Source organism: Carettochelys insculpta, chromosome 22, assembly GCF_033958435.1.
Source record: "Carettochelys insculpta isolate YL-2023 chromosome 22, ASM3395843v1, whole genome shotgun sequence".
NCBI lineage: Eukaryota > Metazoa > Chordata > Testudines > Carettochelyidae > Carettochelys > Carettochelys insculpta.
This window is the reverse complement of record NC_134158.1, coordinates 3,244,362-3,270,761: the sequence shown is the minus strand read 5'-3', so window position 1 is coordinate 3,270,761 and position 26,400 is coordinate 3,244,362. Positions and strand designations below refer to the sequence as shown.

Genomic DNA, 26,400 nt, shown 5'->3' with positions numbered 1-26,400 from the left:
CGCCCGCCCCGGCCGCTCGCCGCCCCTTCCTGTGTCCCTCCCCGTAGCCGAGCCGGGCTGCAACACGCGGGCCCTGCGCCTCCGGGAGCCCTGCGCCGCCCGCCCGCCGGCCCGCCCTGCCTCCGCCTCCGCCTCCGGCTCCGGCTCCGGCCCGCCCGCGGGATCGGGGCCACCGCGCACCCCCGCACCCACCGCCCGCGGGATCGGGGCCGGCGCGCGCCCCCGCACCCCACCGCCCGCCGCGCCGCCCGGAGAGGGGTAAGGGGCCCGCCGGCGGGAGGGGGCCCGGCTCCGGCTCTGCCCCCCGCCAGTGACTGGGGCGAAGGGGGGCAGGGGCCATCCGTGGGCAGGGGGGTCCCCGTTCCCCGCCCCTCGGCAGTGACTCTGTGGGGAGAAGGGGGGCAGAGGCCATCCGTGGGGAGGGGGGTCCCACTGCCCCGCCCCCCCGTCTGACTTTGTGGGGAGAAGGAGGTCAGAGGCCATCCGTGGGGAGAAGAGGGTCAGGGGCCATCGGTGGGGAGTGGGGTCCAGATTCCCCACCCCCGCAGTAGTGACTGTGTGGGGAGAAGAGGGTCAGGGGCCATCTGTGGGGAGTGGGGTCCAGATTCCCCATCCCCCCAGTAGTGACTGTGTGGGGAGAAGAGGGGCAGCGGCCATCCGTGGGGAGGGGGTCCTGGTTCCCCACCCCCGCAGTAGTGACTGTGTGGGGAGAAGGGGGGCAGGGGCCATCCATGGGGAGGGGGTCCTGGTTCCCCACCCCCGCAGTAGTGACTGTGTGGGGAGAAGGGGGGCAGGGGCCATCCGTGGGGAGGGGGTCCCAGCCCCCCCAGCCGATTGCTTTTCCTGGGGAGGAGACGACCAGCCAGGTCCTGCCCCTGCGTTGCTGAGGGACAGTGACGGGGGTCCGTGGGGTCGCCATCCCTCCAGGCTGGTCCCCGAGCCCCCCCGACTTCAAGAGCCAGGTCAGGAAAGCACCAGGAATGGGTCTCACCCAAATTAGCAGCCCTCAGGGCCCCCCACAGGGCAGCGCCTGGGGTGCGGCTCCTTCCAGGCTTTGGCTTCAGAAACTCTGCTCCCAGAGCAGGGGCGACCGGGTGAGCGGGGTAGAGCTGGGCTGTGATGAAATGAGCTTGCAGAGCCATACAGTCCCAGGACTGGAAGGGACCTGGAGGGCCATCAGCTGCAGCCCCCTGCCCTCCGGGCCAAGGACCGTCGAGGCCAGTGGCGCTCAAATGTTTTGGCCCCCGATGCAAACCTTTCCGCGGACGCCCAGCCAGCCCCCCGTGGCAGCGAGAGGCGCTTGCTTGTCTCCAAATACCTCCCGCCCTAAATTAGCGGCCGTAGTCTACAAGAGCGGAAAGACGCAGATCTCCCCTAAGCGGGGCTGCGGGCGTGGAGAGCCAGGCTGGGCTCCCCGCGGCCGGTGCTTGACTGCGTTTATGCGCTGCTCAACCACCCTGGCAGGTGGGAAGTTTCCCGTAATGTCCAGTCTCTGCCCCACCTTGCTGCCCTGTTAGCTTAGAGCATCCCTCTGCAGGGAAAGGGCGGGAGAAGCAAGGCTGCGAAATTGACTCTCGTGCCGTCCAAAACCTACCCCCGTCACGGACAGGCTGCCGAATAACAACCCCCTTCGCCCCAGCCCGTCCCCTCCTCCCCTCATCCCCACCGAGAAGTGCTCAGCCCCGCCCGAGCCCGGACGTGGTCCTTGCAGCTGCCGGGAGAAAGGAAGCTAGAGCGGTGGGCATGCAGGGAGCTGGCGAGGAGCCTGGCTGTGCCCCTGTAGAATTGAGAGAGGGCCCCGATCCTGTATCCCTGCTGGCACTGGCGTACCATGTTAACGGGGGCGAATGGGGGTCTGGTGCTGACCCAGAAGTGAGGGGTTGGGTCGACTCCTATGGGAGTCGATAGCCATCGCTTTAAGGGAGGGGTGCGTAAGAGAGGGACTGAAGGAAGGAGCCTGTGGCTGAGCTGGTGGGCTTGCGGATGGGGAACGGGTTCTAAGCAAGGCTCTCCGGCTGTTTCAGGGACCCGTGACTGTCCAGGAGGTGGCTGTGTGTTCCCTTGAGGGGCAGCAAGTGAGCTAACCTGGATCCCACGGACGAGATGCAGGAAAACTATGAAAATGTGATCTCGCTGGGTAAGGATCCCTGCACCCTGTGGTGTCAGGCGCGGGGGGGCGGGGGGGGGACCCTAAATTGCTCAGGTCAGAGTCTCCCCTCATTCGGAGCCTTCAGAGTGTCCAGAACGCATGTGAGAGCGTCTGTCTCTCCACATCTCCCAGAGTCAGGGGTAGGCTGGTGGTGCTGTTCCATGGATCTGTTTCAGGGCCGGGTTCCCCCCAGCCATGGCACGGTCATTGTAACAGATGGCTGGGTCTGCCGCCTCGCTGGGGGAGCACTTGGTACTTCATAGAAACCGAAGCCCTGATGGACCTTGGCCCTTAGAAGCCAGCGCGACGCAGCCCAGAGACAAGTGACAAAGGGTGGGAGGACGGCTACCCTAAATACAAATTCTGAGAGCTGTTTAGCTTGCAGTGCCTCTGCGTCAACTTAGTGCCAAAGGGAGGTGTTCTTCTGCTTCATTCCTTCTCCCGGGAGCATTATACAAAGTTTTGCTTCCGTAGATTAGAGATTTCCGGGGTTTCTAGGTTAGCTCTGCTCTCCCCTACACCCACACAACTGCCGGTGTCCCCAGTTAGCAGGGCGCCCGCAGCCGGCAGGGCGTCTTTCTGTTGGCGCTGCCCCTCACACCTGCCTTGGTGCGCACAATAAAATTGATTCTGCCCCTGGATGGGGGAAAAAAATAAGCGGGAGCAGGGACCACCACCGCTGCTTGCAGGAAATGACCAGGGATTAAGGCGTAGCTCAGAAGAGATGCCCAGATTCCCAGCAAGCAAACGGATAGTAATTCATTTTCCTAGGCTCTTACTTCTCCAGAAGGAGCCCAAAAGCGGGGGTCGGATCCGGTTTCTATGGGAAGCTCGTTGGCGCATGGGCTGTATCTTACTCACTCTGTGTCAGTGCGGTGCTTTGCACAGTGGGGACTCTGCTCTCATTTGGGGTGGCCAGGTGCTCCTGCAATGCAATTAATAGTAATTAAGGAAGTCAGCAAGCCAATCCTGGCAGTTCTGTGAGTCACTCGGAGCTGTGCCAGTTTGCAGTACCTGAGGATCTGGCCTTGAAACTCCCAAGCTTGCCAGTGACGGCTGGCCTTGCGGCCCTCCTGCCAGGTACTTCCGCTGCGTTGCTCACCGCCTCTGCTTCTTGTGCCTCTGCAGACAGCCTCGTCTTGAGCACTTCTCATGTGCACAAATGCGTGTGTATTTGTCAGGCTGTAAAATCCAGTCTCCGTACCAGGGATCTGATAACTGTTTTCTAACGGACGCGTTTGGTTCTCCAGTTTTCCCCATGTGTTAGGGCTGACTTCTCTCTTGCTACGTTTCTTTATGTTATTTATTTTCGTTTGATCCAGACTCATAAACAGTGCCCAGACACTGGCTTGGGTTTGGGGTGAGGAGAGAAGTCCAACAAGCGTAGAGGGTTTCATTTCTTTTGCTCAGAGAGGATACTAACGACGCTTGGTCACAGTCTCGTGATAGACTCAGGCAGACATCAGTAACGGAGAGCAACCCTTTACTCCGACGTAAGTGATGAGTAGGAAGCAGTCGGTAGCAAAACCAGACCTTAAAATAAAAAAAAAACGGTCTCTGGGTTTGGCAATAACTATTTCGTGTACCGGATTTTAATTTCACCAGACAAAATGTTTGGGTTTGTTTATCGCCACCCAGTGTATGTTCCAGATGACCACTTACCACGGGTGTGGCCACGTTTTCTGCCGTCCCGTAAAGTTTGGTTACAGCCCCCAGTCCTGGCTCTCACTGTCCCGTAGTTATTAGCTGTAACTTACCCCTCAGTGTCTTCTTGGAGCCCAGGAAGCTGTGGGAGGGTTGGTAATGTGCTAAGCAACAATGACCATCTGGTACGTTTCTAGAATTACAAAAGGAATTCCCAGGACACAGGAACACCAAGGGAAAACTAGACGGTAAATTTACGCTGCGTGAGGGTAACTTTACAATCACACATTAATGATAACGTATACGAACTCCAAAACAGACCAGGTTTACCAAAGAAGAGTGGCCAGATGGGTCAGACCAAAGGTCCGTTTGCCCCAGTGTTGTGTCTTTTGAGAGTGGCCGATGCCAGGTGCCCCAGAGGAATGAACAGAACGGGCGACACAGCCCCTGTTGTCCCTTGCCAGGTTCTGACAAACAGCCGTGAGGGACACCCTCCCTGCCCGTCCTGGCTAACAGCCATCAATGGGCCCATCCTCCATGAATTTACCTTGTCCTTTTTGGAATCCGGGTATAGCCTTGGCCACCCCAACGTCCTCTGGCAAGGAGTTCCGTGAGTTGGCTGTGCGCCGTGTAAAGATATTTCTCAATAAGTGCCCACCTGAGGCATTTCTGGTTTTTACGCTGTTACTCTTTCTAGACCTCGTGCCTAAATTAATTATATTTTTGAAAAATAGGACGCTTTCTGAAACCTGGTGCCTGCAAACACATAGCCCGTTCTAGCCACTATAACAGTAACACTGATGTCCAGGCCTGGTGGCTGAAAACAAAATTCATGGGACCCTGGGAGACTTGGCCGCACCCCTAATAAGTGGTCATCTGGCTAACGAAAATCATGCCGGATTGCGGGTGTTGCTGGACAAGAGAGTGGCGGACTAGGGAGGTTCGACGTGTGGCTGTTTTTTGAAAGGGGAGATATTGGTAAGGGAAAAAAATCAAATGCAAATGGCAAATCCTTTCCTGACTCAGTGGTGGGAAGTACGTTCTCGAAGCTACGGAACCAGCTGAACAGGTGTCCGCATACATATTTAATTATGTCTCCAACATGAAGTCACCTCCATCTCTTACTGTAACGGGAAGGTATCACACTGCTTCCTTTGAGTGTCCCATAATGGATGGCAGCCACCAAAATTTCCTGTATATGCTGGAGCATCAACACTGTAGGATTTTATTTTTAGAAGAGTGAGGAAATAATGGTGAATGTTAATGATATCTACATATGCAGAGATGTAGTCACCTTCAAAAACTGCTCTGTAAAGGCTGAACCTCTCTAATCCAGAACTCTCTCGTCTGGCAACACCTGTAATCCAGCCTGATTTTAGTTAGCTGGACGACTGCTTATCCGGGGTTTCCCGCGCTCCCGTAAAGTTTGTATCTAGCCACCAGTCCTGGGTTTCTGTGTTCTGTGCTATAATTTACCCCTAAATGCCTTCTCAGAGCCCCGTCAGCCGTGGAAGGGTGGGTAACGCTGCTAGACAATGCTGACCTCCCGTAGTCCTTTCCCAGCAGTGCCCCAGGGCTGTGCCCTGCCCTAGAGAACTGGGGACACCCACAGGTCTGCCCTAGCGCACCAGCAGTGCCCTGGGGCTATTGCTTGCCCTTGTACCCACGGTACACCTGCCCCCCCTCCCCTCCAGCAACCTGGAGCCCCCGCTTCAGGAAGGGTTATGTAGTGCAGGTCACAGGCCATGAGGTTTTGTTCCCTGTCTGTTAGGTTGACTGAAAATACCCATGACTGAACCTTCGCTTTCGCTATCCACAGCCAGGAGCCCAGGAGGTCGCGTCACACATCCGTTCATTATGGCCCCGATTAACCCGTGCATTCAGGCACATCTCTTCTGTCGATTTCTAGCTCATCAAGCCAGAGGGGATCGTCTCGTCTGGCCCCCCGGTATAACTAGAAATACAGCAAATCGCATAAATGCGTAGAATCACAGTGGCAGAGAGGCGGCCGGGTTCGTCTGTATTCTACCGAAACAAAGCAGCAGTCAAGCAGCACTTCAAAGACTAACAAAATAATTAGAGACAAACAAAATAAAGAGTAACCCACGTCTGTCCCACGAAAGCTCGTCACCTAATCCATTATTTTGTTAGTCTTCCAAGAGCTGCTTGACTGCTTTTTGGTTGGCATAGAATCATAGGGCTTAATCTCAGCGGCCTAGAGTCACAAAAGTGCATAGGTGCCTAAACCCTCTGGGCCACACTGATTGTTACAGAACTTCAGTGCCCTAGCTACTGGTGTTTCTGCCTTTGAGCTCAGTGGCTTCCCTGTAGGTGCCCGGTTGCCTGTCTGCCTGGGAGAAGTCGGAGGAGGCGGCAGCATCCGATTTGCTGAGATGCTTTTGAAAATCCCACTAAGTGCCTGTCTGTGGCTTTGACACTTCAGTACCTTTAACAATCTGGCCAAAGGCAGACAGATGTCGGCGTTTCCCGTAGCCGTGTCCTGGGACCATTTGGCTGTGATGGAGTGGGGGATACCTGTGTGTGTCGCTCACAGAGGGTGTGGGGCTCCTGCTGAGGGTAACCCTGACGACCAGGTAACACCTTTGTACTGCAGACAAAGGAGGAGGTGGAGCCTGAGGGGTTTGAATTGGAACTGGGAGTTGGGAAGCAGTTAGTCTGGGGCTGAGGGAGAGAGAGACAAAGGAGGGGGCCAGGCCCCGGCTCTGGGGGCCCCTCGGGGCCTCCTCTCCCCAACATGGATTGGACTGGCTGTCTCTGCCGGCTGTACTGACTCCTCTGTACGATGCTGTGTCCTGTCGGCTAATAAACCTGCTGTTTTCCTGCTGAGTAAGAGACTCTCCTGCCTGCGGACGGGGTGCAGAGCTTGGGGAACCCCAGAACCCCATCACACTGGTGTCAGAAGTGGGATGTTCTGCACCCCGAGGATGGAGCATCCAGCAGTGAGTGACCGGGGCCCTGAAAGAAGTGGGGCCTGTGAGACCCAGGTGTGCTGAAGGGCAGTGAGGTGCAGTTCCCCAAGGCGGAGGGGCCTGCGGCCGAACCCAAGCAACTGCGGTCGTGGTCCTCGAGAGGGGGTGTCACACCCGAGGAGGGGTTACTCCTGGGAATCTGTTGGAGTCGGTCCTAGAAGGTGGAGGGGCCGAGAGCCCAACCCCCAGAACAAGTGACCCCTGAGGAGGCTGACGCTGAATGAGTCCTTCCCAAGACAGGGTGCTCATGGTCCCTGAGAGCGGGTGTCACACTGAAGAAGGGGTTCCGCTGGGAGTCTGTTGGAGTCGGTCCCAGAGGGCAGAGGGGCCTACGGCCTAACCCCGGGCAGCTTGTGACCCGCAAGAAGCCTGGCACACTGAAGGGATTCTTCCAGGAATCGTGGGGTGCAGAGGGCATCAGCCTCAGAGCCTGCAACCACGCTGAGCAACTCCGCTGTGAAGCGGCAGCACCTGGAAACCGATTCAAGATTAAAGCAGCTGGACGAGGCAGCGTGAATGTGCAGTGGCAGAGCTGAGGGCTGAGGAAAATCCTGCAAAGGTGAGCCCAAATCGGGGCAGGAGACCCTGGACTGCCTGGAGCTCTGAACCGAGTGGCCTGCCGCAGCTCAAGGAGGGAAGGAGCGATTCCAACCCATCATCTACTAGTGGCCAAGACAGACCTGCGGACAGTTTTCCAGGCCTGGGCCGAGGAAGGTGCCTGTGTGTCTGTGCAGGAAAGCAGCTTGTCCACTGGGAATGGCAAGTTGTCTCTGAGAGAAGCTGCTTCACCTTCTGTGTGTGTGTGGAGACCAGCCGGGGGGCTGGGAGAAAGGAGAAAGTGTCTCCCATTGTCTGTCTGTGTTGAACAGCAGCAGCAGCCTGGGGAGAGAGCAGAGCCTGCGTTTGGAAAAGGTGCCAATGAGGAAACTAGCCCATTGTCTGAGGAAGACTTCCCCAGCCTAGGATGGCTGGAGAAGGATCCACCAAAAAAGAGCATTCCAGGTGTGTCTCTGAATCCAGCCATGGGGGCTGGAGCAGAGGGAATGGCTCTGGGATGGGCAGTGGTATCCCTGCTAAGGACACTGGTCCTTGGTGCAAGAAAAGTGCTTCTGCTTCTGGGGAAGTGAATCCTTTGCCTGAGCCTGTGGGGGCTCAAAATGGAGCCAAGATCCCAAAGCTGGATCTGAGGGCAGCTAAAGCCCAGATGGGAAGTGGGCCTGCCTCTGTGTCTCTCAGGGGGGATAATGCTTTAACGTGGTCTAATCCAGTTAGTATCATCAGGGAATCCCAGAGACCAGACGATTCTGGTAGTTGTTCTTTGCCTAATGCTGAGGTGTAATTGGGAGGGGGTGAGAGGACTCTGTCCTACCGGAGTCATCCTCTCGCCAGGACACAAGAACAGATGGGCAATGGAGTTACGCTGACTGATGAAGATAAAGGAGCTGGTAGCAGAAGGGACGAAAGGGACCCTGACCTTCTGTCCGGTGGTACTGGCTGTCTGCCTGGAGGGGGATTACGTGGGAATCTGCCTAATGGGCCAAAAGTGATCCTGGGTGTAGGTGAAACCCAGGAGCTGGTTGTGGCTCAAGGGAGCAGTGCCCCTGTGGAGCCAGACAGGGATGAGTTGTTGTTTGGGGGAGCTCTTGAGGAAGAGAATTTCCCTGAAACTTTTCCTAACCCGTCTGTGGGGACTGCAAAAAATGGGAGTGAGGTGAAGGAGAGTGAACAGGAAAGGTGCTTGTCTGTAAGAGCCAGAGCAGCCCTTTGTCTGGGGAGAAGTTTGTTTCAGCTCCTGATGGCCAGGACCTGCCTCAGTATAAAACCACTGGCTGTGCTCTGGAAGGGTCCAAAGCAGGCAGGGTAAAAGTTTCTCAGGAATTGGAAGTTGGTGCAAGTAAAGTAAAAACTATCAGGGAATGTGAGCAGCCCTGTGAGAACCAAATAAAACAGCTGCACAGTCAGTCTCTGTAGGATGCAGAAGAGCACCAGCAATTCCCCATCTCCAGATGGTGAAAACACTTATATTCTTATACTGGACTCCACTTCTGATTCCATGGGGAGGCAGTAGTTGGAGGTGGAAGGACAAAGGAGCTTTGGGCCTGGTGGGCCAGTAAGGGATAAACAGGGATTCCTTCATGTGGATTCTGCGTCTGGGACTCACAAAACAACTCTCAAAAAGCAGTTTGGTTTGCAAATTTCCAGGCTGGCTGGGAGGGGGCCGTCTCCCTGAGATCATCAATGGCCCAGCTCTTGTTAGAAGGGAGGGCACAGCCAGAGAGATCAAATTTCCACCCCAGGGGGCAAGGAAGAAGATTAAAACTTGATGGTGCTAAGAAAGGCCTCAGCCATTTACCCCCAAAATACCAGATTCTCAAGGAGGTTACACAAAAGTTGTGGTCTACCAAAGAGCAACATAAATGTACAGTTGCAATGGGTTTGTTCTGTTACTCACGCTAACTGCTGGAACCAAGGGGTGCTGCTACCAAAAGCTGTAAAATTGTACCATGTACTAAATGTTTAAAAAGAGCCATGTGACATAATGACATTGGTGTAAAAGCATGAGTTATACGTTGAAGAAGTCTGTAACTCTGAAATGTCACCATTGTTCCCTGTAACTAGTCTTGCAACCTCTCACATAAGGAGGAACATTCCAAACCTATTGTGTGGCATGGAAGGGAAAACTAAGGCACACAACCATTTTGGTGGTCTGGCTAAATGCCAAGGGTGGAAGCATTTGTACCTTCTTTTACTGGACTGTAACTAAATTCCAAACATTGGCTGAAGCAGGGAGACCGACCAACCCAAGGGAAAATAAAGGGACTTTCCCGGCTGCATCACATAAAAAGAGCCAAGACCAAGCTCCTAACTTGGAGCCTCCCCCAGCAGGACTATGACGTGGAGGTGGTGCACATCAAGCGGAGAACAGAGGGTACAGCCAATGCCCTGTCACAAGGGGAGAGCCCCGAACTTCCCCAGGTCACCAGTTGAGTGACCCCGCTCAGTTCGGTCTGGAAGGGGGGAGAGATGTGATGGAGTGGGGGATACCTGTGTGTGTCGCTCACAGAGGGTGTGGGGCTCCTGCTGAGGGTAACCCTGACGACCAGGTAACACCTTTGTACTGCAGACAAAGGAGGAGGTGGAGCCTGAGGGGTTTGAATTGGAACTGGGAGTTGGGAAGCAGTTAGTCTGGGGCTGAGGGAGAGAGAGACAAAGAAGGGGGCCAGGCCCCGGCTCTGGGGGCCCCTCGGGGCCTCCTCTCCCCAACATGGATTGGACTGGCTGTCTCTGCCGGCTGTACTGACTCCTCTGTACAATGCTGTGTCCTGTCGGCTAATAAACCTGCTGTTTTCCTGCTAAGTAAGAGACTCTCCTGCCTGCGGACGGGGTGCAGAGCTTGGGGAACCCCAGAACCCCATCACACTGGCATCTTTCCCAGTCCCTGGAAGTCTGCCTTCAAGAGAACAGATTGCATCCTGGTACTCAGACCTTTGGTCGGCCAGTGTCTCGTGGCTGTGTTCTGGTCCTTGTGGGATGCAGCGTGGTCTGCACGGAGCCACTTAAGCTGTGCTGCTGAGGGCTGGGTTTCTGAAAAGTCCCAGCTGTTCTGTTTGTGTCATGGTAGCTCTCAGAAGTCGTCCCCCCCGCCCGGGGATCAGAGCCCCACCGGGTCTGGCGCTGTACAGATAGGCTACGTCGACACCAGAGCGATCCGTCAACAGAAGACATCGCTCCACAAAACTTCTGCCGACGGAGTGCAGCCACACACGGCAGCGGGTCGCTCTGTCAACAGAGAGTGGCCAGGCTGCCCGGCTGCTCTCTCGGCAGAACAGCCAACTGGAAACACAGCAGACAGGGCTGTCCGCTGACCCGGAAACCCTGTCTGTCGATAGAGGGCCCCCGGGGCGTCCACATGGCTTTTTTGTCAACAGAGTCTTTTGAGAAAGGCGTTCTGCCTTGGAGGGAGAGGCCGCAGGCCAAGTTCTGTCTACTCTCTGTCGATAGCATTTTTAGTGTGGATGCCCCGTGAGTTTTGTCAACAAAACTCTCTAGTGTAGATGTCGCTATCGAGCAAATCACAGCCCCAAGGAGCTTCGAATGAGAAGACACAACCAGGAAAAAAAGGGACAAGGATACAGTCTAAAAGCAAGTGAACCTGGGAGAGAATTGGCACCACTTAATTAGCGTTTCAGTCAGTGCCGTGTGCATAATTTTGAGTCCTTGTCAGTTCCCATAAAATCCAAATGCGTTTTATTTCGGGTCCGGTAGAATGTTTTAGTTGACCTGAAAGGAAATGAGTTCTTTGGATTTTGAGCATTTTTAAAAGTTCTTTTTTTTTTTTTTCAATTTAAAGAAATTTGTAAAAGAAAAGTACTTTTGAATGGAAAAATGGAAATATTTTGATATTTCATTCTGATTATCTTTTCTCCCAACTGAAAGAACCTTGGGGGAATTTGACTTTAATTCTTTAAATTTTTCAGTTGACGGAAATGCTCATTTTTCGCTGTAAAATGTTTTGGTCCAAAAATTGCATCCACCTTTGACTTCATCAGATGTCTTTGGCTGTCTTGAAAAATCCCATGCTACTTTCCAGTGCATCTGAGGAAGTGGGCGTTTGCCCACGAAAGCTTATGTCCAAATAAATCTGTTAGGCTATGTCTACACAACTGCCTTATTCTGAAATCAGCTGTTCCGGGAGAGCTTATTTTGAAATAAGGTGGCTGCACAGAAACATGCGTTTTGAAATAGCACTGAGCTGTTTTGAAATAGGGGCTGTGTCTGTACTTGCATTCCCCTTTCGAAAGAGGCACGCAAATGAGGGAAATCGAAAATGCAGACGAGGGGCAGAATTACATATCTGGTGCCTCGTCTGCGTATTCTTTCGTAAGAAGAAAAGCAGTGTAGACGCGGCTCTTTTGAAAGTAAACCTCATCTTCGCAAGAGCCCTTCTTCCCATTTTTATGGGAAGAAGGGCTCTTTCGAAGATGGGGTTTACTTTTGAAAGAACTGCATCTACACCACTTTTCCTCTTTCAAAAGAAGAATGTGCTAATGAGGTACCAGATATGTAAATCTGCACCTCATCTGCGTGTTCAGTTTCCCTCATTTGCGTGCCTCTTTCGAAAGAGGAGTGCCAGAGTACACATAGCCGGAGGGCATACACGCTCAGAGCCTATTTCAGGAGATGCCGTTGGACGTGGTATGGCTTATTTGAAAATAGGCACCGTTCCCTGTCTGTTGGCACCTAGTTTGACATAGCTGCTTCGACAAGGCCCTGTTCCTCGTGAAATGCGGTTTACCAAAGTTGGGAAAAGTCAGCCGCTATTCTGAATTTATTTCCAAATAGTGGGCGCATTGCGTAGGCGCCAGGTTAGTTATTTCGAAATAATTTTCCTGTGCTGTCAAGATGCCGCAGGACTCCGGGTTGGTTTTGGCGATACAGACTAACCCGGCGACCTCTCTGTTACGTGCTACTTTCAGCATCCTTTGTAATTAATAGCATGTAAGTTGGCTAATGCAGCCTTTAGGAAGCAGGCCTAGGTTTTTGAATAGCCCTTTTTATCCTTTTTCCTCAGCCCGCGTCCTTATGAATACGTTGTCTCCTGTGTGTTGTATCCGTCGTTGGATTGTAAGAGCTCCCGGGCCAGGTCATGTCCCCCACTTGTTTCTAAAGTTCCCCTCCTGGCGTGGGCCTTGTAGACACAGTAACAACAACATCTAGTACAATAAGCAATAACTTGATGTGACTTAATAGCAAATTGGCCAAACCTGCGGTGGCCCAGAACTCAGCAGGGGCAGCGTGGTTGGTGTGTTTTCTCCCCTGGCCTACGCAGAATCATTCACCACCGACAGAGACTTTCTCAGGGTGCGCCAGGAGTGGTGGGAACTCAGTACAGCGCAGGAATTGCTGGATAGTAACAGAGAGAGAGCCGTGCTGGTCTGTACACTATCAAAACAAAAAGCAATCCAGGAGCACTTTAAAGATGAAAAAAATAATGTATTAGGTGAAATTTTGGCCTGTGCTGGGCAGGAGTTCCCCTAGGTCAGGGATGGGCAGCCAAAGTAGCCAGAAGAGCCGTTTTTCTTTTTTTTTCCAAGTTGCTAAAAAACTCAGTAATTCAGGAGCCGCGATGCAGGTAAATACGAGACGGTCCTTAATAAATAAAGTCAAACCAAACTTTGTGTAACCCCCGTTTTCAGAACAACCACACGCAACGATTTGCAATGTGAGACACGTTTACTGCAGGAGGTTCGTAAACTTTTTACATGTTCTGTTTCCGCACACTTCACACGTGTGTGTTTGTACTGCCGTCTTCCCGATTTTTCACTCTCCTCTGTCTCTGGAGGTTGCTGGGGGCGTTATCCAGGGTTTGGAGATCACAGGTCGTTTGCTCTTGAGATAGGAGCTGTGCGTGTGGGGGCTTTGAGACGTTCCCCGTCTATTGCAAATAAGCAGGAGGGGGTTCTTTGCTTTGCAGTTCTAGCATCGGGAGCCACGAAAAGTCTTAAAAGAGCCGCAGGTTGCAGCCCCCCCGGCCTAGGTGATCGTAACGGTCCCTTCTGGCGCTAACCTCCCTAAGCCAGTGAGGAAGCAGGGCCCCTGGGGGGCGCAGGGGCCTATAAAGACAAAGGCGGAGAGGGAGGGAGAAGTGTGTCTGGGGAGGGAGAGGAGGACTGGGGCAGACCTGCTGTGATAGAGGAAGGCAGCTGCAGAGGCTATGGCACTGGTGTAAGCCCTGGGAGCTTGGGGTTCAAATCCCTGCCCTGCCCCAGGGTCCCTGTGTGAGGCCACCTTGTGGAGCTTCGCTCGGCTTCCACCGCCCCCCCGGGGAACGCAGAGGCCGTAGCAGGGCCCAGCTGGGGCTGAAGATTGTGGGGCAGCCAGGCACGCTGGCGAGGGGCTGTGTGTGACCCCAGCCCCCCACCTCCACCCGGGGTGAGACTCTTGGCACTGTCTGCCGGGACTGTGACCACGTCAGCCTCTCTCTGTCCGTGCCCGATGACTCAATCAGGCAGAACCTCCCCCTCCCCTCGGCCCCACTTCTCTCTCGCTCCCGTGGGGGGGGCGGGTAGAGGAGTGCACGAGGCCCCTTTTCTGTGGTTACCGTGCAGGGGTGCTACCGGGCTCCGCGCCGTGGGCAGTGGGGTAGAAGGGAGGTGGGACCCAGCCCTGGGGGCCGATGAGGAGGAGAGCGGCCGGAATGTAGGTACTGGGTGCGGCGTGCGGGATCTTCGGCGGGAGGGGGAGGTGGTTTATGCAAGTGGCTGGTCCGCGTCCCTCATCAGCGCAAGCGTCGGCCTTGTCTCTCCCACGCAGGGCTGCAGAGTCGTCCCTTCCTGGCTCGTGCGGAGCTCGGCCAGGCCTGGAAGAGGCCAGGTTTGCCGCCCGAGCCCCGGGCTGCCCAGGAAAGGAGGAGGGCCAGGCTCCGAGGAGCACGATGAGATAGGATTGGGTTCCTGGGGTGCACAGACACTCCGGGGCGCCAGGCTGCCGCTGCTGGTAGCTGTGAGCAGGGGTCCCGCTAGTTCTTCCGTCCGTGGGCAGAGCACATTTTCTTCCGTGCACCCAGGCTCGTGCAGACGTGCACCACCCACAGAAATGCGCGCGGGCGGCCGGCCGGCCAGGGGCGCTCTTCTCCTCGGCTGGGTGGCCCCTGAATCTCTCCTGGGCGGCTGCCCACCCGCCCGGCTCCCGGGGGCGCTGGCCGCGAGCGTTATGGTGGCATGTAAAGGATCCAGCAGCCCATCGTGACAGGCGCTGCGCAGGCAAAGGGGGACCAAGGCCAGGACCGAGGTCGAGAGCCAACTTTGTGCACTGCGGTGTCCAGTTTGCCACTCGTGGCGACCGTATTGGGCACCGCCGCGTTAGATTAGACCGCCCGTTCTACCTCTGGTAACGCGCACGGGGCCGTGCGGTTCCCCCAGCTGTCCAATACGTTCTGGTCCACAGGAGACCGCACCCATGTGCCCCCGGCGGAGATCCAGGTGTTTGGTTGATACTGGGGAGCTGGAGGGATCACCCCCCGCCACCCTGCCACGCAACTAACTTGTGTCCGATCCCCATTTCCCCTAGCGGAGGAGATCGCAATCAGCTGGCCCCGGATCACCGCCTTCGCCGAGTCGCACCGGAGGAGAGGACTGGTCTCCGGTACGTGGCTGTGGGTGAAGCAGTGGGAGTTTGCATGGTTTTATTCTCCCCCGAGGCCTGGGGGGACACCCTGGCTCTTCAGCGGAGCACTGGGAGGTCTGGGGGATGCAGGGGGTGAATTCCCCGGTTCTCAGAGGGCCGCAGCCCAAGGACTTGGCGAGGGGGCAGAACCGGTGGGCTAGCAGGAGTCCCAGCTCAGTGGGTGATCTTCAGTCACCCCAGTCTCGCCGCATGGCCCTGGTCCTGCAAATGGGTGAGCAGGGGCACAGGCCAAAGAGTCCAGCAGCACCGATCTGAGGTGGGATCGGGCCCCCGTGGGGCTGGCTGAGCCATCGAGGGGCGGGCACGGCTCAAAAATGCGACTGCACAGCCCGAGGAAAGGCAGAGGCCAAGCGTTTAAAATCAGTCTGTGAGCGCACGCGGGCTCACGTGCAAAGGCTGCGAGGTGGTTATCTTTCCTTTGTGTTTCACCTGTACAGGCTGAACCTCTCTAGTCCGGCAACGTCTGTCATCTGGCCTGATTTCCATTAGCTGGGCGACCACTTATCATGGGTGTGGCCAAGTTGCCTGTGGCCCATAAAGTTTTGCTTCCAGCCACCAGTCCTGGCTCTCAGTGTTGTGTGCTGTGGAAGGGTTGGTAATGGGCTAGACAATATTGACTATCTGTGGTCCAACAGGTTCTCTCATTGGGCACCAGTCAGGTCCTGAGGGTACCGGGGGAGAAGGTTTAACCTGTAGTTGTCTGCAGATGTTAGGCTTGGGTGGACCAGTGAGCTCTGGCTGCTTTGGGATGTTGTGGTGATACATTAAACCTCATGTAACAGTCCGGTTGTCATAGACTCGTAAAATTCTAGGGCTGGAAGGGACCTCACGAGGTCATCGAGTCCAGCGCCCTGCCCAAAGCAGGATCAACCCCAATTAAATCATCTCAGCCAGGGTTGGTCAAGCTGGGACTTAAAAACCTCCAGGGATGGAGATTCCACCACCTCTCTGTTAGTTTTTCCTAATATCCAACCTGGACCTCCCCCTCTGTAACTTCAGACCTTTGCTCCTTGTTCTGCCATCTGTCACCACTGAGAACAGCCTCTCTCCATCCTCTTTAGCACTCCCCTTCAGGTAGCTGGAGGCTGCTATCAAATCACCTCTCACTCTTCTCTTCTGCAAACTAAATAAGCCCCAAATCCCTCAGCCTCTCCTCATAGGTCATGTGCTCCAGTCCCCAAATAATTCTCGTTGCCCTCCGCTGAACCCTCTCCAATGCGTTCACATCCTTTCTATACTGGGGGGCCCAGAAATGGACACAATAGTCCAGCTGTGGCCTCACCAGTGCTGAGTAGAGGGGAATAGTAACTTCTCTGGATCTGCTGGAAATGCTCCTCCTAATGCAGCCCAATGCGCCATTAGCCTTCTTGGCTACAAGGACACACTGTTGCCTCATATCCAGCCTCTCGTCCACCGTCACCCCCAGGTCCTTCCCTGCTGCACTGCTCCTCAGCCAGTCAGTCCCCAGCCTGTAACAGCGCTTGGGGTTCTTCCATCCCAAGGGCAGGACTCCGCACTTCTCTTCGTTGAACCTCATCAAATTTCTTTTGGCCCAGTCCTTCAATTTGTCTAGGTCACTCAGGACCCTGTCCCTGCCCATCAGTGAATCTGTCTCTCCCCCTAGGTTAGCGTCATCCGCAGATTTGCTGACAGTGCAATCCACCCCCTTCCCCAAGTCATTACTAAAGGTGTCACGCCACATCTTCCTCGGCCCAGGGATGCATTTCACCCCATGTGGATAAAATCCAGCGGCCCCGTGCCTCAAGCCGGTCCTGAGTCTGGTAACTCTCCTACGAAGCTGCGCTTAGTTTATTAAAACCATGGTGTTGTAGCCCTGTGGGTCCCAGGGTATTAGAGACAGGGTGTTATTTTTTGCTGGTCCAACCTCTGTTGGTGAGAGAGAGAAACAGAGACACCTGCACTAGTTTTAACCCAGAAAGGATGGATAAAAATACAGGTTGAATCTCTGCTCCAGCACCCGAGTGACCTGACCGGTGCTGAATGAGAATATTTACTGGACCACAACAGATCGGTCTGGGCTGACACGTTACCAGCCCTTCCGCTGCCCACTGGGCTCTGAGAAGACAGCTGGAGTGACTTCAGGGCTCTGGGGGCACGGGTCAGGGAGTTTTGGGCGCAGGTGGCATTCTCTTCAATCCTGCCTGTCAGAGTAGGGGCCCAGGCAGAGACAGGTGTATCCTAGAGGTGAATGCTTGGTTGCGTAGATGGCGTCACCAGGAAGGCTTTGGTTTCTTTGAGCACGGGATCCTTTTCCGGGAAGGACTGCTAGGCAGAGATGGCGTTCACCTGTCGAGGAGGGGGAAGACCATATTCGGACACGGGCTGGCTAACCTAGCGACGAGGGCTTTAAACTAGGTTCGACGGGGGCAGGGGAGCAAAGCCTGCAGGTAAGTGGAGAGCATGGATACCTGGGAGATGAATTTGAAATGGGAAGGAGTATGGAATGTTGGTATGGAAGGGTACAGCCTGCGTAGGGAGGACAGTCAGGGAAAGAAGGGAGGAGGTGTTGCCTTGTACATTAAAAATGTACACACTTGGACAGAGGTGGAGATGGACGTAGGAGATGGGCAGGTTGAAAGTCTCTGGGTTAGACTCAGAGGAGTGAAAAACAAGGATGAGGTCCTACTAGGAGTCTACTACAGGCCCCCTAGCCAGGTGGAAGAGGTGGATGAGGCTTTCTTTAAACAGCTAACAAAATCATCCAGGGCCCAGAATTTGGTGGTGTTGGGGGACTTCAACTATCCAGGTATATGTTGGGAAACTAACACAGCAGGGGACAGACTGTCCAGTAAATTCTTGGATTGCATTGCAGACAACTTTTTATTCCAAAAGGTTGAAAAAGCTACCAGAGGGGAAGCTGTTCTAGATTTAATTTTAACAAATAGGGAGGAAATTATTGAGAATTTGAAAGTGGAAGGATGCTTGGGTGAAAGTGATCATGAAATCATAGAGTTCACAATTCTAAGGAAGGGTAGAAGAGAAAACAGTACAATAGAGATAATGGATTTCAGGAAGGCAGATTTTGGTAAACTCAGACAGCTGGTAGGTAAGGTCCCATGGGAAGCTAAACTGAGGGGAAAAAACGGCTGAGGAGAGTTGGCAGTTTTTCAAAGGGACGTTATTAAGGGCCCAAAAGCAAGCTATCCCGCTGTGTAGGAAAGGTAGAAAACATGGCAAAAGACTGCCTTGGCTTAACCAGGAGATCTCACATGATCTCAAAATAAAAAAGGAATCGTATAAGAAATGGAAACTAGGACAAATTACAAAGGAGGAATATAGGCAAACAACACGAGCATGCAGGAGCACGATTAGAAAGGCTAAGGCACAAAATGAGCTCAAACTAGCTACAAGCATAAAGGGAAACAAGAAGGCTTTTTACAAATACATTGGTAACAAGAGGAAGACCAAGGAGAGGGTAGGGCCATTCGTCAGTGAGGAGGGAGGAACAGTAACAGGGAATTTGGAAATGGTAGAGAAGTTTAATGATTTCTTTGTTTTGGTCTTCACTGAGGAATCTGAAGGAATGCCTGACATAGAGAATGCTAGTGAAAAAGGGATAGGCTTAGAAGTTGAAATAAGAAAAGAACAAATTAAAATTTACTTAGAAAAATTAGATGTCTGCAAATCACCAGGGCCTGATGAAATGCACCCTAGAATCCTCAAGGAGCTGATAGAAGAGGTATCTGAGCCTTTAACAATCATTTTTGGAAAATCGTGGGAGACGGGAGAGATTCTAGAAGACTGGAAAAGGGCAAATATAGTACCCATTGATAAAAAGGGGAACAAGAATAACCCGGGAAACTCCAGGCCAGTCAGCTTAACTTCTGTGCCAGGAAAGATAATGGAGCAGGTCATTAAAGAAATCATCTGCAAGCGTTTGGAAGGTGGTAAGGTGCTAGGGAACAGCCAGCATGGTTTTGTTAAAAACAGATCATGTCAAACCAATCTAATAGCTTTCTTTGATAGAATAACGAGCCTTGTGGATAAGGGAGAAGCGGTGGATGTGGTATACCTAGACTTCAGTAAAGCATTTGACACGGTCTCACATAATATACTTATCAATAAACTACGCAAATACAACTTAGATGGGGCTACTATAGGGTGGGTGAACAACTGGCTGGATAACCGTACCCAGAGAGTACTTATTAATGGTTTTCAACCCTGCTGGAAAAGTATAACTAGTGGGGTTCCGCAGGGGTCTGTTTTGGGACCGGTTCTGTTCAATATCTTCATTAACGATTTAGATATTGACATAGAAAGTACACTTATTAAGTTTGCAGATGATACCAAGCTGGGAGGGGTTGCAACTTCTTTGGAGGATAGGGTCATAATTCAAAAGGATCTGGATAAACTGGAGAAATGGGCTGAGGTAAACAGGATGAAGTTTAATAAGGACAAATGCAAAGTGCTCCACTTAGGAAGGAACAATCAGTGTCACACATACAGAATGGGAAAGGACTGCCTAGGAGTGAGTACAGCAGAAAGGGATCTGGGGGTTATAGTGGACCACAAGCTAAATATGAGTCAACAGTGTGATGCTGTTGCGAAAAAGGCAAACATGCTTCTAGGATGCATTAACAGGTGTGTTGTGAACAAGACACGAGAAGTCATTCTCCCGCTCTACTCTGCGCTGGTTAGGCCTCAGCTGGAGTATTGTGTCCAGTTCTGGGCACCGCAGTTCAGGAAGGATGTGGAGAAATTGGAGAGGGTCCAGAGGAGAGCGACGAGAATGATCAAAGGTCTAGAGAACATGACCTATGAAGAAAGGCTGAAAGAACTGGGCTTGTTTAGTTTGGAAAAGAGAAGATTGAGGGGGGACATGATAGCAGTTTTCAGGTATCTAAAAGGGTGTCATAAGGCAGAGGGAGGGAGTTTGTTCTTCCTTGCCTCTGAGGATAGAACAAGAGACAATGGACTGAAATTGCAGCAGGGGAGGTTCAGGTTGGACATTAGGAAAAATTTCCTAACTGTCAAGATGATCAAACACTGGAACGATTTGCCAAGGGAGGTGGTAGAATCTCCTTCACTGGAGCTATTTAAGAAGAGGTTAGATAGATGGCTTTCAGGGATGGTCTAGAAAGTGCTTGGTCCTGCCATGAGGGCAGGGGGCTGGACTCGATGGCCTCTCGAGGTCCCTTCCTGTCCTACTCTTCTATGATTCTATGATAATTCCAGCTAAAGAACAGCCCAGAGCACGGAGAGCCAGGCCTGGTGGCTGGAAACAAACTTTATGGGACCGACCGCGGGAAGCTTGGGCACCCCCATGAGAAGTGGTCGTCCGGCTCACGACAGTCATGCCGGGTTACGGATGGGAGAGTGCCAGACTAGAGAGATTCGACCTGTTGTACTGAAGCCAGGACAGCAGCCACCCCAGTGTGGATTAACAGGGCCAGTGTTTGCTCGTGAGGTACTGTTCCTTTTAGCCAGGCAGGTGGGATTAAAGCTTGTGTGGCTTTGTCTGCCTGAGCAGCTGTCCCGCTCTCTGGCTGCAGGGGAGCAGGTCCAGAGTGAGAGACACCCACACGCACCAGGGGGAAAAGAAAAGAGATTCAGGGACTCACCACTGGGTCACAGACCTGGGACGAGAACCCAGGAGAGCCCTGCTACCCTGTCCTGGGCCTTTGGCACCCGATCGGGCTGCCTTTCAGAACTGAGGGGTCTGTCCTGCTCTCATTAACAGTACGGGACTTTGGTTTCCTTTCTGCGGTGAGGCTTACGGTCGAGCAGGGCCATACGTGCATGTCTGCAGGATCAGGGTCTGTATTTCCCTGCGTGCCCAGGCAGAATGCCTGGAATTGGGGTTCCCAACTGGCTTCTGGAGGGGGGTGTTTAACTAAAGAAAAGGGGACAGTGTCTCTTCCTAGGGAAGGTTGCAACCACCGTCCCATTGCTAAGGTCGATTTTGATCCTTCCCGTTAATCAAAACCCTTTGTGCTGCCACATGATTTGAGTTAATTCTCCTTGGCACGAGGCGCATTCCTGAAATATCTCATCAGTAATTTCTGATGGGGGAAAAAAGGTAAACTGGAAGTTTGTGGAAAGTGGCCAAGGTTTGTTTGTGCCCAGCAAAATCAAGTGGCTGGGGAAAGGGAGAATGTCAGCAAATTGGAGGCTGTGTCTCATCCCGTCCCGCTCCGTGATCGCTCCGTATTTCATTTTCACAAGAGCTGCCTGCTCACGGTGACAGTCGGTTGCAAACTGAGCCGTGGAGGGACTGTCAGCTCCGAGAATGAGCCTTAGGTTAGTCCCACGCTGTGACTTCACTGTCCCGACCCCTCTGGGATTTCATGCGGGTGACCTGACAGCCAAGCAGAAAACTCTCTGGACTGTCTGAGACACAGTGGGAACACGGGGCCCTCTGATTCAGACCATGGACTGTTCCCAGTTCTTCAACACTTGTGCCCTTGGCGTGTCTCATCATGTATGGCTGGCCCTGACGCAGCCGTCACTGGGTGAAATCTAACAGCCAGTATTATGAGAGATTAGACTTGGTGATCAGAACCTAGAATCGTACAGTCCTGGGGCTGGAGGAGACCTCAGGAGATCGCCGAGTCCAGGCCCCTGCCCAAAGCTGGATACCCGTCACTGCCCCTCCTGTGGCTGAGACCGACGAGTGGCTGGGCACTGCTGTGGGCTAATGGGGCGTTTGGTGAGCAGTGGGGCTGCTGGGGGGTGGGACTTTGTCGTGCCCTGTGCGGATACGACATGTACAGCCCCGGATGCAGATCTCCGTCGACACGAATTGGGAACTGTGCCCTGTTGAGCTTCACAGGGAACTGCAGTAAGTACGTCAGCCGCATGCTGGGCTGCCCCGAGCAGGAGTGAGAGCCCCGCACCAGCAGCTCCTCCAGGGGGCCTGTCCCAGCCCCCCAAAGTGGGGCGGGCTCCAGGCTCACCCGCAGCTGGCTCTGGGTGTACTCCTGTGTGCAGGGAGCTCACGTGCCCCTGGGCAGGAGACAGGTTGGTGCATGGAAAAGCCTTCCGTCTGGGAGTGTGTGTGGAGCGTGTGCACGCCAGTATGACCTGGAACAGCTGCTGGTGAGCCAGGTGCCCCCCCAATGGGCAGGGCTGGGGTGCAGTGCAATCGGAGGAGCTGCTGATGAGGGTTCCCGGGCAGGCTTGCGGGCAGTACAGCCGGAGGAGCTGCTGGCGTGGGGTCCCGGGCAGGGCTGGGGGGCAGTACAGCCGGAGGAGCTGCCGGCGTGGGGTCCCGGGCAGGGCTGGGGGGCAGTACAGCCGGAGGAGCTGCCGGCGTGGGGTCCTGGGCAGGCTGGGGGGAAGAACAGCCGGAGGAGCTGCCGGCGTGTGGTACTGGCTCCTGTGAACTGACATGCTGTTGCTTTCACCATTGCAGTTCATGGGGCAGCCCAGGACCTCCTCGGATCCCAGTTGGTATCAGGATATCCGCATCCGCAGCCGTTAATTTTGTATCCAAACAGGGCTCTAGGGTTTTGGGGATGGGGAACAACTCCGGGCTGGATTCTGGCGTCCTTGCGTTGGGTGGCACCTGACTTCATGGGAGAGCCCCGTGAAGCTGAGCTGGGAGGCAGTACGGGATAATTGGGTGGAATTCTCTGGAGTTCCACAAGAGGTCAGACGAAGCCCTTCTGGCTTTAACGTCTCTGAATCGATGCGCAAGGAAACACTGCCTGTTATGAGACGGCTAACTGGACATGTAGACATCTCGGGAGAAAGAACGGAGGCCCCGCTCACAGGCTGGGGGACTCGCCCTGGGAGCATCAACTCCAAGGGCTGGGAGGGACCTCAGGGGGTCACCAAGTCCAGCCGCCTGCCCAAAGCGGGAAGCTGTGAACATGAAAAGGACTGGGGGTTCATGGTGGATAAACAGCCGACCGTGGACGTCTGGTGTTACTCTGTGGCCACCAGGGTACGTAACCAGGTGACTGACACGTAGGACTGCTGAAATACCAAGTCCGGTTCTGGAGCCTGCAGTTCCAGAAGGAAGCTGATGAACAGGAGAGGGGTCAGAGAAGCCACAGGAAGGATCCAAGGGATAAAACTCAGCTCAGCAGACGGTCGATGTGCCGCAGTTGACCTTCCGGAGTTTGATGTAGCATGTCTGGTAGAGACATGCTAAATGGAACTCAGAGGGCATCCCCGGTGGGGCCAGTACTCCTGCTCCTGGCGAGGGGTAAGAGACATTGATGCCAGGGTCCAGTCCCATCAGGCTCCTGCAGTGGGGTCCCTGCAAAAGGGCTAATTCAGGTACCTCGACTCCAGCTTCATAATTAATGTACCTGGAGTTGTGTCTCTTAATTCCATCTTCCCCGGGAGTGGAGACCTGGTCTTACAGCGATGGGCTCAAGCAGCTCCATCTGGGTAGCTTGACAAAGGGTGACTTGATCAGTCCGTAGGTGCTGCGGGGGACCCTCTTTAACCATGGGCTCTCCAGTCCAGCAGAGGAAGGTAGGACACAATCCAGCGGCGGGGCGGTGAAGCTATACAAATTGGGTCTTGAGGGGCACCTTTTTAACAGCATAATTAAGCACTGGACTAATTAACCGACAGTTGTGATGGATTCTCCACGCTTAATCAGGGGCTGGACTTGATGATTTCCTGAGGTCTCTTTCAGCCCTTGCGTTCTGCGAATCTCCACCACGGAGTGTTTTAAACGGAGGCTGGGTGTGGTCCTAAAAGATCTGCCCCAGCCAAGTATCCTGGGGAAGTTCTCCCGCCCGCACTCCCCGAGCAGCCAGGTGAGATGCCCGCAATGGTCCTTTCTAGCCCTAGGAGTCTGGGACTCTCCGATTATGTGGGCCGGGCTGGTCTTGAAGTCAGTGGGCGGTCCTCAGTCAGGCTGTGAGAATCTGGGCCCTGTTTCCTGTAAGCTGCTGCCGGGGACCTTGAGGGGCGTGATAGGGGAGGCCCGGGAGGGGAGGCAGTGGGCGGGAGCTGGGAGGCTCCCAGCGGAAAGGAGTGGGGTGGCAGGAGCAGTGCGGCCGAGCTGGCTCCTGATTGTTTCCTTCGTATTCGAACATGTGACAGACCCTCTCCAATTCCCTTCTCCCAAGTTTCCTTCCCCAGAGCCAGGGAGTTACGGGATTCTCTCGTTGTTCCAGCAGATGATGGGACGGTGAGCGAGAACGAGGAGGAGGATGCTCAGCCGGGAGGTCTGGAGAAGGTGGATGCGACAGGCGTGCCCCCGGGCAAGCCCAAAGGCAGCGCCCCGCCGAGCGCCGAGGGGGGAAAGGCCAGCGAGGCCCCGCAAAAGGCGGAAGGGCAGCCGCGGAAGCCCCCGGGCAAGCGGCAGGGCAAAGCCGCCCACCGCGGCTTCAAGAAGTTCCACCAGCGTGGCCTGCTGGGGCACGGCCGGTGCCACGACTGCGGCAAGAGCCTGGGCTTTGGCAAGCGCCCGCGGCTGCGCAGCGCCGAGCGGCCCCACAAGTGCCCCGAGTGCGGGAAGTGCTTCCGCCTCAGCTCCACCCTCATCACCCACCAGCGGCGCCACGCCGGCGAGAAGCCCTACCGCTGCGCCGACTGCGGCAAGAGCTTCAGCGTGGGCTCGGCCTTCATCCAGCACCAGCGGGTGCACGCCGGCGCCCTCACGCCCTGCCAGTGCAACGTCTGCGGGAAGAGCTTCAGCGCCTCCGCCGGCCTGGTCAAGCACCAGAAGCAGCACCTGGAGGAGAAGCCCTACAAGTGCCAGGAGTGCGGCAAGGGCTTCAACTGGAACTCCCACCTGGAGCGCCACCGGCGCATCCACACCGGCGAGAAGCCCTACACCTGCCCCGAGTGCGGCAAGAGCTTCAGCTGGAGCTCCCACCTGGACCGGCACCGCCGCACCCACCTGGGCGGGGAGCAAGCCTGCAAGTGCGCCGACTGCGGGCGCTGTCCCGGCGGCGGCGGCGGGGCCGCCAAGCCCCCACGCGGCCCGGCCGCTGCCACCGCCGCCAAGCCCTACGCGTGCCCCGAGTGCGGCAAGGGCTTCCGCAAGAGCGCCGCCCTGGCCAAGCACCAGCGTGCCCACGCCGGCGACAAGCCCCACAGGTGCCAGGAGTGCGGCAAGAGCTTCGGGCTCAGTGCCTCCCTGCTGCAGCACCAGCGCAGCCACGCGGCCAGCAAGCCCTACCAGTGCGGCGACTGCGGCAAAGCCTTCGCCTGGAGCTCCCACCTGGACCGGCACCGGCGCATCCACATGGGCGAGAAGCCCTACCGTTGCGAGGACTGCGGCAAGGGCTTCTCGCAGAGCTCCCACCTGGAGCGGCACCAGCGGGTGCACCTGGGCGGGGAGCAGCCCTGCCGTTGCACCGACTGTGGGAAGAGCTTCCTGGCCAGCGCCAAACGGCGGCGGGCGCCGAGCGGGGAGCGGCCCGGCCAGTGCACCGACTGCGGGAAGACCCTGCCCTGGGGCGCCCGCCCCCGGCCCGCCCCCGAGCGGACCCACAAGTGCACGGAGTGCGGGAAGAGCTTTACCTACCGGGCGGAGAACGTCAAGCATCAGGGCACGCAGACGGGCGAGAAGCCCTACACCTGCCCCGAGTGCGGCAAGAGCTTCGGCCAGAACTCGGCGCTGGTCAAGCACCGGCGCATGCACACCGGCGAGAAGCCCTACAAGTGCGGGGACTGCGGCAAGAGCTTCAGCGTCCGCTCCAACCTCATCAAGCACCAGCGCACCCACCTGGGCGAGAAGCCCTACAAGTGCCCCGACTGCGGCAAGGGCTTCATCCAGAAGTCGGACCTCACCAAGCACCGGCGCATGCACACCGGCGAGAAGCCCTACAAGTGCAACGTCTGCGGGAAGTGCTTCAGCGTCAGCTCCAACCTCATCAAGCACCAGCGCATCCACCTGGGCGAGAAGCCCTACCAGTGCTCCGAGTGCGGCAAGAGCTTCATCCAGCGCTCGGAGCTCACCATCCACCAGCGCGTCCACACCGGCGAGAAGCCCTACAAGTGCCCCGAGTGCGGGAAGTGCTTCAGCCGCAGCTCCCACCTCAACCGGCACCAGCGCACCCACGCCGGCGACAAGCCCTCGCTGCTCGCTGCCGCCACCAAGGGCCCGGCCGCACCCGCTGCCGCCTCTGCCGGCAACCCCCTCCCGGCCGCCTCCGCCTTCTCCTCCGCCGCCTTCCCCTCCCCTGCCCCACTCCCCGCCCTGCCCTCCTTCCCCTCCTCCCCCTCGCCCCTCTCCATCCCCACCCTCTCCAGCAACCCGCTGGACCTGCCCTGGGCCCTGTCCTTCCCGTCCCGCGCATTCCCCCACCCGTCCTTCCCCTCCCCGGCGCCCTCCGGGGCCCCGGCCTCCTCGCTGATAAACTAACCACCCGCCGGCCGCTGTCTCTATGTTCCCCCTCACTCCCTCTTGGTCCCGCCTGCCTCCTCCCTCGCTTCCCCCGTCTGCTCTCTCTGCCCTGCCTTTCGCCACCCCCTCGCTCTTCCTGCCCCCGGGGC

At 55.6% G+C, this 26,400-nt stretch overlaps 1 protein-coding gene across 2 annotated transcripts; it reads left to right on the top strand.

The window, feature by feature from the left end:
* The first annotated feature begins 38 nt into the window (after window positions 1-38).
* On the top strand, window positions 39-26,400 carry LOC142024759 (uncharacterized). Of its 2 annotated transcripts, none has more exons than XM_075016959.1 (4): window positions 39-258; window positions 2,025-2,137; window positions 14,854-14,928; window positions 24,075-26,400. In XM_075016959.1, the coding sequence occupies exons 2-4, from the start codon at window positions 2,104-2,106 to the stop codon at window positions 26,267-26,269; spliced, it is 2,304 nt and encodes a 767-aa protein (XP_074873060.1). In that variant the 5' UTR covers window positions 39-258; window positions 2,025-2,103; the 3' UTR covers window positions 26,270-26,400. The 2 variants fall into 2 exon arrangements, with proteins under 2 accessions (XP_074873060.1, XP_074873059.1); XM_075016958.1 differs by having other exon boundaries at window positions 24,072-26,400.